The 18,921-nt window shown below is 42.4% G+C and overlaps 1 protein-coding gene across 1 annotated transcript in view; it reads right to left on the bottom strand.

Moving 5' to 3' along the window:
* Positions 1-542: 542 nt before the first annotated feature.
* Positions 543-18,921, bottom strand: part of LOC111982249 (protein kinase C alpha type) — a 222,442-nt gene continuing 204,063 nt past the window's right edge. The window contains exons 16-17 of the mRNA XM_024013793.2: positions 16,281-16,421; positions 543-4,472 (exon numbers count right to left, since the gene is read on the bottom strand). Coding sequence (XP_023869561.1) covers positions 4,302-4,472; positions 16,281-16,421 — 312 coding nt within the window. The 3' untranslated portion in view covers positions 543-4,301. The remainder of the gene's footprint in view (positions 4,473-16,280; positions 16,422-18,921) is intronic.

The raw sequence follows: 18,921 nt of genomic DNA, 5'->3' as shown, positions 1-18,921 counted from the left end.
TCAAATCAAATTTCCTAATGTTTTCATCAACTGCAGACTTCCTGTCCACGTCAGCAGCAGAGAGGAAACTGTGACAGCGATATTGGGGCTCTGCAGGAGATGCGTCTCTTAAAATAAGACGAGAAAAACCAATCCCCATTTTGAGTGCAATCAGAACACTTGATGAATGTGAGTTGACAGCAAAGTCACATTATTTTAAGAGTATGTAATAAACAATTTATAAGGCATTTATAAATTTTGTGTTCACCATTTATGAATCATTAGTAGTCTTTTTGCAATTTAAAGTGAGCGCCATTTGTACTTCAGAAATCCGTTCGAAATGCTTGGAGTGACCGGTGTAATTTCAATGTGGGAGTACTGATTAATACATGGCGAGCAAACTTTTTGTAAATTCCTTCTAAATGGTTTATTATGGACCGTAAAGTGTTACCCAGTATCTTTAAATAGAGTAACGTCACAGCCAGGAATGAACCTTTTATAATGGTGGATTTTGATGAGTTGAGTACAAGTTTAAGTAAAAAAGACAACAGCTTCCGAATAGCCATTATTTAGATTTTTTATTTGCATTATCATACAGGAGGTACAAATGACACTGTTGATTACAAGGTAAGTAGCTCAGACTCGCTTTCAAAGGGTTTTGGGGAGAACAGACATAAACCATTTGCAAAATACAATATATTCTTTCTTTTACAAGTCTATGTAGATATCTAAATCATTATGTACATGGACAGAAGAAGCGCTTGGTTTGGACATGAATCAACAGAAAAGAGGTTAGAGTCTGGCTGTTTCTCAAATGGCACCCTATTCCCTATATAGTGCACTACTTTTGACCAGGGCCTATGGTCAAAAGTAGTGCAATATATAGGGAGTAGGGTGCCATTTGGGATGCACAACGTAGGAGCTAAGGCAAAGGAAAATATAAAGCAGGATGTAAACGAAGGTGAAAAAGAACACATTTGGCCAATTCTTTCCCCAGTGAGTTTTAGGAGGATGGGAAGGGGCAAAGAGGGCAGGTTGGTATCAGCCTGTAGAGGCGAGTTTCTCGGACAAAACTGCTTTCATGAACTGATTGGATCTTGAAGGAGAGAAGGGATGAGGGCTTTGTCAATAAGAGAATGGATCGATTGCCCAGGCACTGAGAAAGGGGGGAGGAATGGAAGGATGGACAGAGGAGATGAGCTACCCAGACAGGGGGTTTAACAGGCCAATAGGATGAGGAACAGGGTTGTTCACCGATCAATTATTCACTCATCCACACACTCACTCATTTATTCACTCATCAACCACTCATTTATGGTTTCCTTCCTTCCTTCTCTCTCTCACACGCGCACATGTAAACACACACACTCTGACTGATAGGCACAGGGAGGTAAGGTAAGGTGTAAGCAGGCATGGTATTGCAGAAGGGTCATACTGCTGTCCGGCTATAAAGTATAAAGGTAAACTCCCACAGAGGTGTAGGCTACTAACGTGACATAAAAAAAACCTACAAGAAACGACTGCCGGATTGACTGGCATCAGAACCGTGTCGACATTATTTGAATTAGCAATCCCTTAGCTACATGGGTTGGCAAGACGTTGTGAAATGTGGCGTTGGCACACTCTCTTGGACTAACCACTAAGAGTCTACCAGGAAGAGACATCTGTAGAGACAACACATCGGTATTGAAAAAACGGTGTGTATAGACAACACATCGGTATTGACCAGACTTCGGTATTGGCCAGACTTCGGTATTGGCCAGACTTCGGTAATGACGGGTCATTGGTATGACTACAGCTAGTGCAACGCTGCTATTGTCGGGTTCTGGCTGTTTCAGGTTTGGCACAGTTACGAGGTTAGGAAAAGGTTTACAGGAGCAAAAGTCGAGGGAATTGTATAAATCTAGCAACAGTTAGATGTTAAGATATTAATTGCTATGGTGATTATTCCGCAAAACATTCCTGAATTACTTGAGCAGAATCTATAACCAAACAAAAAGACGACGACAATAAAAATAATGTAAATTGTATTTTTTTTTATACGAACAAACAACACTAACGATAAGAAGAAACAAAACCCCTTCATTGAGACACTAGAGAGCAAGTTGTCCCGCTGGTCTAGTACAGAGACGTGTTTAGGAGTTCCCCTAACAGCATATCTGGAGTCAGATTTGCCCATAGTCTCCTAATTGTGAATGGCTAGGATTAGGGTAGGTTCAGCTGATCTTGGATCTGTGTTTGGGCGGAGACTCCTTGCTGTCCAACCAGGGGCCTGGTTACTGGTACTGAGTATCATGCAGCATTTATATCAATATGTTTTGTTTTATCCTTACCAACAACATGCAGATACAAGAGCCAGGCACACATTCAGTCAACTCACTCAGCGATCGCATTCAAGGACATCGGATATGTGCGATGGAGACGAGAGACAATCGGAAAACCTTTGATAATATCTGCAAAAGTCCTCCAGATGTTTCTCTCGGTTTGCGAATCCCGACCGACTCTATTAAAGACTTTGTCACCTAATTGTTACAAAGTTGATATTTTGGGGTACTTTTTTTTTTTTACATAGAAATATGTTAACCTATCTAACGTAATAAAATCACATTCAGTTGTTGGTATAAAAACTGCGAGATACTATACTTTTTTAAATCACTCATGAATATTTACAAAAGAGTTAATACACTGGTATGTGTTACATTAAAATATTAATTAGAACTAATTGGGGGGGGGATGCATGACATCACATAAAAGCAGAAAAGGGAACTAAACGTTTTAATAACGTGATACTCTAGTCAGTGTTAGAATGGTGTTATATTCATGTATAAGGGTATAAGCATGCAATATAATATTGCACGGTTTATAGAGTAAGCAAACAATAACTCGACATCAATTTAATTTAGTCGCTACCTCTCAAGCAAAAAAAAACTGAGTTTTAGGTAATTTACTTCCTAAATCCTCAAGAAATTTCCCTCAGGAACTTCACTTTGAAGGACTTCTTCAGGTCAAAGAGAATCATAGCCATCGAGGGCCTTTTTGATAAGTGGGCAGAAGGTTGTCACAAAGTAGTGTTACTGTATCACGATTTGGTTTTGGATAGACCACCTTTATACTTCTGTTGCCCTGTGATTATTGTGTAGGTGTTTAAAGAAGATGGGACTGTTGCACTGTCTACTTCATCTAACCACGACTTCTACTGCGTTCCGTCTCACTGTCCACTCACAGTTGTACACCTAATGACAAGATAACCGTACAACCTGTAAATGTAATGGTGTGTGTACAGATGTATGATCTTAATTTGAGCCAGTTTGCTACAGCAGGAAAATAATCCTTGCGGCTTCAGGAAATGTGTGTTATTATGCGTATTATAATTAATAGCCTTTTTTCTTTTTAGGGGTTGATACATTTTTCGTATGGGAAAATTACAAACTTCAGAAGCCTTTTTAAATCTCAAACACATTGCACATTTTAGTTTGCAATGCAGGAAAGTTTTCCTGCAATAGGGTGATCAAATTAAGATCCTACATCGTATGTGCGTGTTATTGTTAGTGTGATATTCGTACTGGGTGTGTATTATTTGATATACATTGAAACATAGGGGCACCTGTAATGACGCATATTGAAATAAAATCTCACCAAGACAAGGTAAAACTGTAAACATAGTCTCCCTGTACTGACCACATATTTGGCTCTGACCCAATAGCTCAAAACAAGAGATTATGTTTGTAGTTGCCTTGGGTTTCAATGGAGACTAGTATAGCCAGTACAGGGTTTAACAAGAAGTTAACCCTTCGCTCTAGAATCAGAAAAAAAACTGGCATAGTTTCATGGGTTTTGTCCCACACATTCAAAACAACAGGTCAGTCATCTCAATATCTATCAAGATTCATTTCAATATCTATCATGATTCATTTCGATATCTATCATGATTCATTTCGATATCTATCATGATTCATTTCAATTGGCGTTGATTTCAAATAATTGCCCATTCGAATACAAACACAACAGGTGGGTGGGAAAGTATATCAACTCTACATACACCTCCTTCCTCAAACCTTCACCCTCCCCCTCACCATTAACACACAGCACTTCCACTCACCAACTCCTCTCACTCAGAGCCCCAAGTCCAGTTCCTAGAGGACACATCATTAATACATTGATAGAGGAACTCAAAATGGCGGTCGATATCAGGGTCTGTGTTGTTGTTGTAGAGTTGGACCAGTTTTGGTGATTGGGAGTTTGGCTTGAAGAGGCTGCAGTTGGTGGAGGGTTAGTGCTAGGTAGGTAGGAAGGGGGTCCGTGGTCCCCCCCCGCCCTCCTCCTCATACAGTGTGCAGGGCGACCAGGGAGGGGTGCACGAACTGGGGGTTGATGAAGGAGAAGCCTGAGAAGTCGGCTTGGTCGATGTTGGCGATGACCAGCTGGTCGGGAGGCGTGAGCTGGGGCTGGGTGCGCGTGAAGAACTTGTCGAAGTTCTCCGCCCCTTTGCCGCACTGCGAGAGAGGGATAGAAAGAGAGAGAGAGCGAAAGAGAGGTTTTAAAATGGGAGGCGTAGGTGGCTGCAACTGTAGCATACGGAACACACAAAGGTAAGAAATACTGTGCATGTGCAAATGTGAAACTGGGCTTCATTATATATCCCTCCACCTCCATCGCCTGGTCTGCTAAACGAGAGAACGGGGGGGAAAGAGAGAACATTTCGCACCTGATACTGCCATTTCTACTCCTATTCCCCCCCTCCTGTTCCCATGCTAACATCACATGACATGCTCTACATCCCAGCCTGAGTCCCAAATGTACACCCCATTCCCTTTCTTTTGCACTATAGAGGGTATAGGGTGCCATTTGGGAGGAAACCCCAGTCACCTGGATTCTAATGTTTTTAATGCAATTGAATCCAATGGGTTTAAAAAGTAACATTGGCGCGCAGCTGTGAAACACTAATAAGTACTGTACAAACAAGACTTTGGAAAGAGTCGCAGAGGGAATTGAGGGAGATGTCAGCACCTCCACAGTCAAACACGTCTTAGCCACTTCTGATCGAGTAACCTGTTTTGCTTGAGCGCCTCGTGTTGTTTGGGTGTACAGTGGGGTCTGTAATTATTGACACACTTGGTACAGTAGATTCCCACAGGGGACTCGTATGAAAATGTATACACTCATTACTGTTAGTTGTGCTGGGTAAGAGAGTCTGCTAAATGACTCAAATTTAAATGTAAAATAAAGACGAGCAATAACAACTGTGTTAAATAAATATGACCCCTACCGTTTTGAAAAAAAATATTAATTTTGACAAAATATATTTTTCTCTGAGCAATTGTATCAGTATAAAATAATTAGATTTTTTTGCGCATACAATAGTTGATTTATTTTATACAGTCCTTATTGCTCATCTTTATCAAGGGTGTCAATCATTTCATACCCCACTGTATATAGAGGCTTTATGTAACATCTCACCTCAAATGTCAAATCTGATTGCGTTGCGACAAACGAAAAGTTCACATGAATCAAAACAGCGACGTCGCCAAATCGATGTACAGCGGGGTTGTCAAAGGGTTAATTGGCGTGTTGACAGGAGCAGAGCAAACTTCTGCTATATTGAACGTGAGAAATGTGGAGCAGCTTTCATCACGACTGTAAAGACAGGGCTATCCAAACCTAGCAATAGCAGGGAGACGTATCAGGCGAGGGTGGTTGGATTAGCATTCAACAGCTAACAAGCCGAGGTCAACTACGTGAACGCTCTGAGAGCATGGGTGTACATCTCATTTCTGTCGTCTGCAAGATGATAGTCCAAGAAAACATACAGTATGGGATTGATTTGTATGTATGTATGACATGAAACAAGCTACAGTTATACCTCTGTATAAGAAGGGGATAAAGTCTGACCCTGGGAATTATAGGCCTGCATCTATCCTCTGTGTAACATCAAAGATCCTGGAGAGAATTGTACATGAGCAAATGTATGAATATGTTAACAAACAGGGTCTAATGTATGATTTTCAGTCGAGTTTTAGAAAAACATACTCCACTGATTCATGTCGACTTTATTTGACTGACTTCATCAGGAAAGAGATTGATAAGGGAAATCTGTGTGGAATTGTACTGCTTGACCTACAGAAGGCCTTTGATACAGTTAACCACTGTCTCCTAATCTCCAAACTGGAGGCACTGGGGTTAAGCAGTATCCCTCTAGGCTGGGTAAAGTCCTATTTATCAGGAAGGGAGCAAGTAGTAGAGGTTAATGGTTCACTGTCTCAGGCAAAACCAATGAGTTGTGGCGTTCCGCAGGGGAGCGTGCTTGGCCCTCTGCTGTTTTTATTGTATATTAATGATATGAAAGATGCTTGTTCTTGCCGTCTTTTTCTTTATGCGGATGACTGGTGTCTCACAAAAGTAAAACTAACTACTACTTGGAGAGCATACTTAGCACAGAGCTTACTAACATTAGCAAATGGCTTGGAGATAATACGTTATCTCTGCACTTAGGGAAAACTGAAGCAATTATTTTTGGATCCAGACCTAAATTGTGTAGGTTGTCTGAAATCAGAGTGGAGTTAGGGGGTGAGGTGCTGACTACTAAAACCTCTGTTAGCTACTTGGGATGTATCCTTGATGGAAGCTTGGGAGGTGAGAGGGTGGCCAATAAAGTGCTAGGGAAGGTTAATGCCAGGATTATGTTTTTGGCTAGAAAGTCCAAGCTGCTTGATAAGGACTCCATGAAAGTGCTAGCTACTACCCTTATTCAATGCCATTTTGACTATGCTAGTACTTCCTGGTTTGGGGGCTTATCTAAATTTATGAAGGGGAAGCTCCAGATAGCCCAGAATAAGCTGATCAGGGTAGTTTTGAAGGTGTCCACGTACTCATATAGGCAGGAGCTGCTTTCAGGAACTAAACTGGCTGCCTCTTGAGGCTAGGGTGTCCCACATTAGACTAGGTTTGGTTTACAGGAGTATTTATGGTCCTGCGCCCAGATATTTAAGTGATTACTTTCCTCGTGTTAGGGATGCACACAATCACAGCACCAGATCAGGTGTTGCTGATGTGTGCTTATACAGGTTCAGGAGTAATGCTGGGAAAGGTACTTTCTTGTATATTGGAGCCTCAGAATGGAATGAGTTGCCTCTGCCCATAAAAACAATGTCCTCTCTGGACAGCTTTAAAAATAAAGTAAAAATATGTTTGATGTCTTCTGTGCCCATATGAATAACCCCTATGATGTAACTGGAATGATGGGATAGATGTTCTTCTTTTATGTTTTTGTTTTATTATTTCACTGCCGTACTGTGTTCGATCTTGTATAGCCATCTTGTCTCAAAAGGACCACAATGGAAATGTCATGTATGGCTTTGTATGGCTTTTAAGTTTTACGCGTGCTTGTTTTTTTTAAATGGTCGAATTAATAAACTAAACTAAACTAAACTAAATAGTTCTCAATGGAGTCAAGCCAGCATTCAGTTGTCTTATTTAAAATTGTGTTGTGTATGTTTTTTAGAACTTGAATGCGAAATGGGCAGAGCAATCGATTTACACTTTACATTTGAGTCATTTAGCAGATGCCCTTATCCAGAGTGACTGGGGAATACGTCTGCTTACGTATTTTGCATGGTTGTTACATGACAGTATGTCAATACATCTGAATAAGAGCAGCTGCTCTAGTCCTACGGCATTACTGAAGAACATTAGGGCGACTGGGACGCAAATGGCACAAAATGGCCGCCAAAACACCAAAAATACTGCTGTGAGCACTGCTGTCAGTCGCGTCACACTTCTGACACCCTTTAAAGTGCCTTCGGCTGTGGCTTGAACTGGAAGGCCTCAATTCCACTTCGTGACACAGTGTGCCTTCTAACAGTCAATACGTGAAGGCCTGTAGAGCTTGGAACACTTCTTTTCAAAGGCAATCTTCCCCCCAAAATGGTGGGTTATTTTGGAGGATACTGGTGCGTAGGTTGCAGTGATTCCCTGTTGGGTTGGGGTCTTAAGAGTCTAAGGATTGTCGCCAGTACCTCGGGAAATTGGGTCAATTCAAATAGATAACAGCTCAAAACGCTTTAGAAACATGACATTACTAAGGATACAGTCAACACATAAAATGACAATGGCAAATCTATAATAACACACCAAAGTTCATAGGGGCATTACAGAGAGCACAGGCAGTGGGGCCTGGGGAATTAAAGACTAATTCTCTAACTTCACAGTGTGGTTCTGTTGTTTACACCAGAAACCCTGCTGCACCTCTTCTTCTCGCTCTGTCCTCATCAGTTATTCCACCTACTCTGTGTGTGTGTGTGTGTGTGTTTGTTCTACTTAATGGGCTTTAAATCTCCCCAGGGACCTGGCAGGGAATATCCCTCCCTCTCTATATCTCTCTCTGTACAGTAAGCCGACATGGGAAAAGGATATGGGTTGATTCACATTACTTAGCCGAGACAAGCAGATGCAAGCTGTACTGTGCTGGCCTCGTCACACACCTGTAACAGGGTTGGTTATGCTTCCTCTTGCTACTGCAGAAATATTTATTTGGATGTTTATGTATTCAGATTGGTTAGTTGAATTTACACGTCAATAAGGTGTAATGCCATTGGCCACACTTGCAGATAGGGGAAGATTGGTGATATATTGACTCTAAATCTACATCACTCACTGATTAGGACACCTCAGAAATACACCCAACATAGTTGCTGGAACCATGCCAGAAAGGACAATGTGAAAGGTAAAAATCTGAACCAGCGCGGTAACGTTTGGGTTGGCATGATAGTGTTTTTTATCATGGAAAGCCTGTGTCTGCATGTGGAAGTTCTTTCTCCAGAGTGGAATTCCCTATGGATTCCCTACGGAGGCCTACATTGTCGTACAGCTGTGTGTGTTCCACTGTGGTTGGAAAACCTCCATTGATTGGGTCCGTGTGGTCGTCTACACGGCACGTCGGTGGCGAATCGAAGAAGAAAAGTCCTGTTGTCCTATATTCATAGTTGTGTGGTGTATGTGTGTGTCCGTGTGTGTGTGCGCAGTGGGCCTGGGGCCTCCGACTGTACTCCTGTGTCCTCCTCGACTCCTACGCTGACTGACAAGTGACACCAGCCACCCACTGTCACTCTGTGTCAAGACGCAGGAGGACGGAGAAGAGGAAAGATAGCAACAACACACATCAACATAGAAGAGAGAAAGCACATACTGATACGGCGACATTTGTGGCGCAAAAGAGCACAGATCTCCCTATTATACATATTGTTGAAGAAAAGCCACAAATTCAATCACGCTACAACAGATTATGATGAGGTTTATGGGATTTGTGTCCACAAAAGAGATGGATGAAAGGAGTACTGCACAAATTCCTTCCGTCACCCTCGATCATCAGTCTCCTCGAATACTGTAGTATTCGAGCATAGTGGTGCCTGCATGCAAATAGCCATTTGTCTTGTTTAAACAATGGCCAGTCAGTCACACATACAGTCAGAGATCTTATATTGATCTAGACAAACAATCTCCCACATTTCTTCCCAAATGAAAAAAACACATCTTCCACTAAAAGGCAATATATTTCTACCCAACCTCTTTTCTTATCACCTCCTCTCCTCTTTTAAATCCTCCCCCTTTGTCTCTGAGACCTAACCCCCATATGCAAATGCAAATGCAATTCCAGCTTACTTCCTGGATTGACTGACTGTCGACTCCAATGAAATTGACTCAAACCTGCTGTAGCTTCCTTTCGCTGTGTTTAATGTCTGTTACAATGTCACTCATTGTACACGCTTCGTTGCGCTACTCTTAATGACAGATGACATTGCTCGTAAACTGCCGTTTGACCTACTTTGGGTCTTTCTCTGTGTCACACACACACACACAGACATTAAAGGAACTCTATTTAGTATGATAAATGGCTATGTCTGTTTCTATTAAAATACTTGCTGAGGTATTCTCTCTCTCTCTTTCTCTCTCTCTCCAATCTGCTCTTACTACAGAACGACCTCAGCATCTCACTGTTGTTTTGATGATCTCTTCTTACAGTGCCTTGAGAAAGTATTCATACCCCTCAACTTAATCCACATCGTTGTTACAGCCTGAATTCAAAATGGATTAAATATATATATTTTTTAACCCATCTACACACAATACCCCAATAGAAGTTTTGGCAAATGTATTGAAAATGATATATAGAAATCGCATTTGCATAACTATTCACACCTCTGAGTCAATACTTTGTCGAAGCACCTTTGTCAGCGAATACAGATGTCAGAGTCTTTCTAGGTAAATCGCTAAGAGCTTTCCACACCTGGATTGTGCACCATTTGCCCATTATTCTTTTCAAAATTCTTCAAGCTCTGTAACATCGGTTGATTATCATTGCTAGACAAATCAGCTTGAAAATGGTTAAGTCAAAACTGTAACTCGGCCACTCAGGAACATTCACTGTCTTCTTGGTAAGCAAATCCAGTGTTTATATGGCCTTTCAGGTTATTGTTTCAGGTATTCTGTCCTGCTGAAAGGTGAATTCATCTCCCAGTGTCTGGTGGAAAGCAGACAACCAGGTTTTCCTCTAGGATTTTGCCTGTGCTTAATTCCATTCCTTTTATCCTGCAAAACTCCCCAGACTTAACGATAACAAGCATACCCATAACATGATGCAGCCACCACTATTCTTGACATTTTTGAGAGTGTTACTCAGTAATGTGTTGTATTGGATTTTCCCCAAACTTAACACTTTATATTCAGGACAAAAATGTAATTGCTTTGCCAAAACATTTTCAGTATTGCTTTAGTACCTTGATGCAAACAGGATGCATGTTTTGGAATATGTTTTATTCTGTACAGGCTTCCTTCTTTTCACTCTGTCATTTATGTTAGTATTGTGCAGTAACTACAATGTTGTTGACCAATCCTCAGTTTTCTCCTATCACATGTAACTGTTTTAAAATCACCATTGGCCTCATGCTGAAATCTCTGAGTGGTTTCCTTCCTCTCAGGCAACGGAGTTAGGAAGGACACCTGTATCTTTGTGGATGTATTGATACACCATCCAAAGTGTAATAACTTCACCATGCTCAAAGGGATATTCAATGTCAACTATTTTTTACCTATCTACCAATACGTGCCCTTCTTTGCAAGGCATTGGAAAACCTCCCTGGTCTTTGTGGTTGAATCGGTGTTTGAAATTCACTGCTCGACTGAGGGATGCTAAAGATAATTGTATGTGTGGGGTAAAGAGATAAGGTAGTCATTATTGCGCACAGAGTGAGTCCATGCAACTTATCAGGTGACATGTTAATGAACATTTTACTCCTGAACTTATTTAGGCTTGCCATCACAAATACATATTGACTCAAGACATTTCAGCTATTCATTTTTTATTAATTTGTAAAAATGTCAATAAACATAACTCCATTTTGACATTCTGGGGTATTGTGTGTAGGACAGTGACATACAATCTAAATTGAATCCATTTTAAATTCAGGCTGTAACACAACAACATGTGGAAAAAGTCAATGGGTGTGAATACTTTCTGAAGGCATTTTCTTTGGTCAACAACCCTTAAAATACTACAGTTGTAACACCAAAATACACCTGGTGTATCCTTGTGAGCTGCTGATACCTCTCGTTTCATCCATCCTTTAAAATCAGTTTGTCTATAGTAATATCCTAATTGTTCAGTAGTAATCAGATAACACTATTATGTTTCTTTCTCACATGAATCTGAATGGAAAATCCCAAAAAGAACACAGAAAATCCCCATTACTAAAAACATACCGGGACAAGTGGACATGCTTTATCAGATAACACGACTCCCTGCCTACAACATCTACTATGACTCATAGACAGTCCAAAATGTAGATTGGTGTGTTTGTACATACAGTATTTTTCATGTGTTTATATGTGTGCCTTGCCTTATGTTCCAATCCAACACTTCCTCAATATGACTACCATAAAACGGAAATTAAACGCAGTCTCAAATAGCCGTCTGCCCCTTTTGATACCCGGGCAACGGCACAAATGTAATCACAAATCACAAATGTAAATGTTTTAAATAAACGCGGGCTCTAAATTAATTATTTACCAGGTTACCATGAATTGTTAACAAGGTTTAATGTTTGACTTGTTACATTAAATGATATTGCCAGTAAGAAACTGCTAACCATTTGACTGCTAACATCTGGGAACTGCTAGCTAACTGACAAGCAGAAAAACAGTCATCAACTTCGGGAATAAAACCCCCTAGAAATCGTCCGATCGCCCTCTAGTGGCAAGTAAGAACTGCCGAAAATGCACAGTTAATAGGAGAATAATTCTGGCAATGAAAAGTTTTTAATTTTTTTTTTTATAGAGAGACAAAATAAACATGACACAGTGTGTAAATCATATCACATTAGTGCAGGAAATGAAGAAATGTATTAAAATGTTGGAAGTGAATGCTGGAATTAAACAATGAACTATGCAAATGAGCAAAAGCTGTGCTCATTAAGGAAATAGACACCTGGCTCAAACAGAAGTTTGTCTCCAATAAGCGCCTGTTGTGTTCAGTGATTTAAACAAATACACACCCGGGCTATTAATTGAAGTTGTACGGTAAGCTCCCTGACCACAGTGATTCCATCACCATTAATCAGCAAGTCTCATATCCTTCCACTTTGACCCACTTCCATCTCTACAAACTTAAACCACATATCAAGTGGTTCTCTAAATATGAGTCTAGATCAGCTATATCTAAGAATAGCTACTGTGGCAGGTGTTCTGTGGCAGGTGGTCATTCTCCCCTGCGTTCTATCTGTCCTGCTCTGTTTCCGATAGATGGATAAACCCTCTAGTGTTCATAATCTGGCTCTCGCTGTACCTGGCTATTAAATGGCAATCTCCCAGCTGTCAGAACAGGCATGAAGTGTGATTGAGGAGGAGAGGACTGAAGAGGAGGAGAGGATGAGAGGGGGATGAGGATGAGAGGACGAAAGGAGAAGAGGATTAGAGAGACAGAGTCAGGTCAGGGAGGGATGGATGGATGGAGGTGTACGGATGAATCTAATGACAGCCAATTGGTTGTAATAGACTCCCGGTGGTGCCTGTGTTACAGTGGAGTTGGACGGAAATGGATGATGGTTATTATAGGTCAGGGGAAGAGGTTTAGTTCTCTCTATCTAACACACGCACGCACACACACACACACAGCATGCACATTGCACATGTATACCAATATAGCTGAAGCACGTTAGGCACGCACACACGCACACGCAAGCAAGCAACCGTGCACATACACACATAATGGTCTCTCCATATATCTTTTTACTTTTCCATCTATCCTTCTCCTTTCATCTTGTCTCTTGCCTTTCATCCACCCACCTGCATTCAAACACACACCTCGAGCCACATACTCATACTGGAGTCCACACACAAACAAACACACACCTCTACCCACATACTGATACTGGAGTCCACACACAAACACACACATTGATACTGGAGTCCACACACAAACACACACATTTTAAGAAGACCACCATAGTGCCTGTGCCCAAGAACACTAAGGTAACCTGCCTAAATGACCACCGACCCGTAGCACTCACGTCTGCAGCCATGAAGTGCTTTGAAAGGCTGGTCATGGCTCACATCAACACCATTATCCCAGAAACCCTAGACCCACTCCAATTTGCATACCGCCCCAACAGATCCACAGATGACGCAATCTCTATTGCACTCCACACTACCCTTTCCCACCTGGACAAAAGGAACACCTATGTGAGAATGCTATTCATTGACTTCAGCTCAGTGTTCAACACCATAGTGACCTCAAAGCTCATCAATAAGTTAAGGACCCTGGGACTAAAGACCTCCCTCTGCAAATGGATCCTGGACTTCCTGACGGGCCGCCCCCATGTGGTAAGGGTAGGTAACAACACATCCGCCATGCTGATCCCCAACACAGGGGCCCCTCAGGGATGCGTGCTCAGTCTCCTCCTGTGCTCCCTGTTCACTCATGACTGCACGGCCAGGCACGACTCCAACACCATCATTAAGTTTGCAGATGACAACAGTGGTAGGCCTGATCACCGACAACGACGAGACAACCTATAGGGAGGTCGTCAGAGACCTGGCCGTGTGGTGCCAGGACAACAACCTCTCCCTCAACATTATCAAGACAAAGGAGATGATCGTGGACTACAGGAAAAAGAGGACCGAGCACGCCCCCATTCTCATCGACGGGGCTGCAGTGGAGCAGGTTTAGAGCTTCAAGTTCCTTGGTGTCCACATCACCAACAAACTAACATGGTCCAAGCACACCAAGACAGTCGTGAAGAAGGCATGACATAACCGATTCCCCCCCAGGAGACTGAAAAGATTTGGCATGGGTTCTCAGATCCTCAAAAGGTTCTACAGCTGCATCATCGAGAGCATCCTGACTGGTTCCGTCACTGCCTGGTATAACAACTGCTCGGCTCTTGACCGCAAGGCACTAGAGGGTAGTGCGAACGGCCCAGTACATCACCGGGGCCAAGCTTCCTGCCATCCAGGTCCTCTATACCAGGCGGTGTCAGAGGAAGGCCCTAAAAATTGTCAAAGACTCCAGCTACCCTAGTCATAGACTGTTCTCTCTGCTACCGCACGGCAAGCGGTACCGGAGCGCCAAGTCTAGGTCCAAGAGGCTTCTAAACAGCTTTTACCCCCAAGCCATAAGACTCCTGAACAGGTAGTCAAATAGCTACCCAAGACTATTTGCATTGCCCCCTGCTACTCAGTTGTCATCTATGCATAGGCACTTAAAATAACTCTACCTACATGTACATACTACCTCAAATAACCGGTGCCCCCACACATTGACTCAGTACCCCCCTGTATATAGTCTCGCTATTGTTATTTTACTGCTGCTCTTTAATTACCTGTTACTTTTATTTCTTATTCTTATCCGTATTTTTTAAAACTGCATTGTTGGTTAGGGGCTCGTAAGTAAGAATTTGCCTGTAAGGTCTACTACACCTGTTGTATTCGGCGCATGTGACTAATACAATTTGATCTACCCACATACTCATACTGGAGTCCACACACAAATCCAGCGCGAGACTACAGGGACAGTGGGAGGCCAGTATTCACCTTGTGAGAAGCACTGGAGACCTTGGGGCTTGAAACAGAAGTGCAATGCATATTTAAAATGAAGATAGACAATGAAGACACGCACACAGCTGAACGTGCACACCGAATGACCTACTTCATCCCTTTCGCCTACTTCACTTTCATAATAAAGTATGTGTGTGTGTGTGTGTGTGTGTGTGTGTGTGTGTGTGTGTGTGTGTGTACACACAGGGATTCAAAAACACTCCCTGACTTCGTATGACAGCGAGGCCGCTCATATCTTTAACATGAGAGGCCTCGTGTGAGGCCTTTATTATGAAAAAGTGTGTTATTACACACTCTGTTGTTACTATGTAACTACTGCTTTGTAATTACACATTTGAAAGTCAACTGTAAATGTTTGTCTCTGGGGAATATTCTCATTGCTGGGAGATTTAAGCACATACTATGTGTACTTACATATACATATAATATAAAATACATAATGAGGTTGAATGAGGAATATATGTGGTATATATGTGAATAGAATGAGTAGTATTATTGTATTGTAGCCCATGCAGAGGCTTTGTGGTTAGAAAAGGTTGTCTTTAGTTCCGTGTGACGACAGAGACGATAGCCACTGGGGCTTTGCCATGCTTAACAAATGGTGCTGGACCGGACTGGACTGTAACCTGTGAGAGTTGCCAAACAGACACTGTTCAGATGCAGCCCAATCTGATCTGACAACAGACCAGATGGGAGTCTGCCTTGGCTCTACTATGGTGACAGACGGCCGCAGGACATTCACAGGTGTGTGTGTGTGCGTCTATTGTACACGTTTGCAAGTGTGTGTGTGTGTGTGTGTGTGTGTGTGTTTGTGAGTATGTATGTGTCTGTGTACATATAAATGTGTGCATGTGTGTGTGAGTGGGTGTTGTTACTCATCCGAATGCGAAACTGAGACAGCATCAGATAATAAGCAACCAAATAGGACACACACACACACTCCTCAGTGGAGTATATGTCCACTGTGTGTGAAAACGGGCCAAACCTACCAATGAACAGAGGATGTGACTCACTGTGCCACTGAAAGAAAACAAAGCTACGACTGCGTCACCATTCCAATCATTTTGCATTAAAGAAGAAATATAGATTACCACAGCAAACAACATGTACAATGTACATTTTTTTTTTTTAAACTTCATTTTAATCTGACATGGGTACTGTAGGTTGTGTGTATGGATGTGTGTGTGTGTGTGACTCACCCCTTTGGGCTTGAAGGGGGGCTGGATCTCGCGGTTCTGGAGGCGTTCCCAGTCGATGCGTCTGAAGAAGGCGTGCTCCTGGATGTCCCTCTCTCCCTCGGGGCCGCAGCCCAGACGCTTCGACGGGTGTTTGGTCATCAGCTGGGAGGGAAAAGCAGGGAAGGGCCATAGAGTTAGAACGGCTAGAATGGCAATTCTACAGATGAAAATGTCACTATTCTGTCAATCAGGGAAGGGCCATAGAGATAGATCTAGATCTAGATAGATCTAGATCTAAGTTCCACTATGAGGTCATCAGCAAGCGGAGGAGTAGACAGACTAGAAATGGAACGATAGATAGCCATAGAAATAGAAAGACTATATAGATTCTATATTATACTATTTGCTCATTGGCTGAGGTTGGGAAAATAAGAAGGGAGGAATGGGAACATGAGTCATGAGTTTAATGGAGACCATAGAAATAGGATGAGTGGAATGGATAACAGACTCACAGCAGGTTAGTATTGGAATTAGGGTAGTCTATAGTCAATATGGGGGCAGTTATTTTCTACGCGTCCTCTTTTTATTCTCTCAGTCTTATTCTCTCTTTTTTTTCTGGGTCAGTAGGGAGCCAAACAGATGGGGGTTGTTAAAAAGGGATACAATCGTCCACTCTCCTAGATGTAATGTGCTATTGTTGTCACTTACAATCGCACAGCAGGAGGCGACGTGGGGGAAAAAACCTGACATTGAAAAACCATCAAACAAACGTATTTCCTTGTTGAACTAGAGCAGTAACCACGCTCAAACAACATCACAACAAATGTCAATAATGACAGCCACTCTTTGTGGGTTGGATTTACACTGGGGCCAGCCGTACGGCAATGTGTGAACGCACTGCTGTAAGTTGTTTTGGATAAAAGCATCTGCTAAATGGCATATAGTATATATTATAAAAGAAGAAAACAGCAGTGTACTTTTTGTACAGCACCAGTCAAAAGTTTGGACACACCTACTCATTCAAGGGTTTTTCTGTTTTTTACTATTTTCTACGTTGTAGAATAATAGTGAAGACATCAAAACTATGAAATAATACATATAGAATGATGTACTAACCAAAAAAGGGTTAAACAAATAAAAATATATATGTTATATTTCAGATTCTTCAGATAACCACCCTTTGCGTGCTGCGGGTGGGTGTTGCTATGGTAACCAGTGAGCTGAGAAAAGGCGGGGCTTTACCTAGCAAAGACTTATAGATGACCTGTAGCCAGTGGGTTTGGCGACGAAAATGTAGCGAGGGCCAGCCAACGAGAGCATACAGGTCGCAGTGGTGGGTGGTATATGGGGCTTTGGTGACAAAACGGATGGCACTGTGATAGAGTGCATCCAATTTGCTGAGTAGAGTGTTGGAGGCTATTTGGTAAATAACATCGCAGAAGTCAAGGATCGGTAGGAGAGTCAGTTTTACGAGGGTATGTTTGGCAGCATGAGTGAAGGAGGCTTTGTTGCGAAATAGGAAGCCGGTTCTACATATATATTCTATATATATATATGATATATATATCAGCAGCAATCGGTTGAAGAGCATGCATTTAGTTTTACTAGCATTTAAGAGCAGTTGGAGGCCACGGAAGGAGTGTTGTATTGCATTGAAGCTCGTTTGGAGGTTCAACACAGTGTCCAAGGAAGGGCCAGATGTATACAGAATGGTGTCGTCTGCGTAGAGATGGATCAGAGAATCACCAGCAGCAAGAACGACATTGATAAATACAGAGAAAATAGTCGGCCCGAGAATTGTACCCTGTTGCACCCCAAAGAGACTGCCAGAGGTCCAGACAACAGGCCCTCCGATTTGACACACTGAACTCTATCTGAGAAGTAGTTGGTGAACCAGGCGAGGCAGTCATTTGAGAAACTAAGGCTATGGAGTCTGCCGATAAGAATGCAGAGTCGAAAGCCTTGGCCAGGTCGATGAATACAGCTGCACAGTATTGTCTCTTATCGATGGCAGTTATGATATCGTTTAGGACCTTGAGCGTGGCTGAGGTGCACCCATGACCAGCTAGGAAACCAGATTGCATAGTGGAGAAGGTATGGTGGGATTCGAAATGGTCGGTGATCTGTTTGTTAACTTGGCTTTCGAAGACTTTAGAAAGGCAGGGCAGGATGGATATAGGTCTATAACAGTTTGGGTCTGGAGAGACCCCCCCCTTTCTTTATGGATCTCAGACGATACGAAAGAGAGGTTGAACAGACTAGTAATAGGGGTTGCAACAATTTTGGCTGATAATTTTAGAAAGAGAGGGTCCAGATTTCCTAGCCCAGCTGATTTGTAGGGATCCAGATTTTGCAGCTCTTTCAGAACATCAGCTATCTGGATTTGGGTGAAGGAGGTGGGGGGGGCTTGGGCAAGTTGCTGCGGGTGTGGAGAGCTGTTGGCCGGGGTAGGGGTAGCCATGTGGAAGTCATGGCCAGCCGTAGAAAAATGTAAATTCGCGATTATCGTAGATTTATCTGTGGCGACAGTGTTTCCTAGCCTCAGTGCAGTGGGCAGCTGGGAGGAGGTGCTCTTATTCTTCATGGACTTTATGGTGTCCCAAAACTTTTTGTAATTAGTGCTACAGGATGCAAATTTTGGTTGGAAAAAGCTAGCCTTAGC

The sequence above is a fragment of the Salvelinus sp. IW2-2015 genome, linkage group LG21, assembly GCF_002910315.2.
Source record: "Salvelinus sp. IW2-2015 linkage group LG21, ASM291031v2, whole genome shotgun sequence".
In the NCBI taxonomy this organism is placed as follows: domain Eukaryota; kingdom Metazoa; phylum Chordata; class Actinopteri; order Salmoniformes; family Salmonidae; genus Salvelinus; species Salvelinus sp. IW2-2015.
The sequence above is the reverse complement of the archived record's forward strand: the minus strand, read 5'-3'. Positions and strand labels throughout refer to the sequence as shown.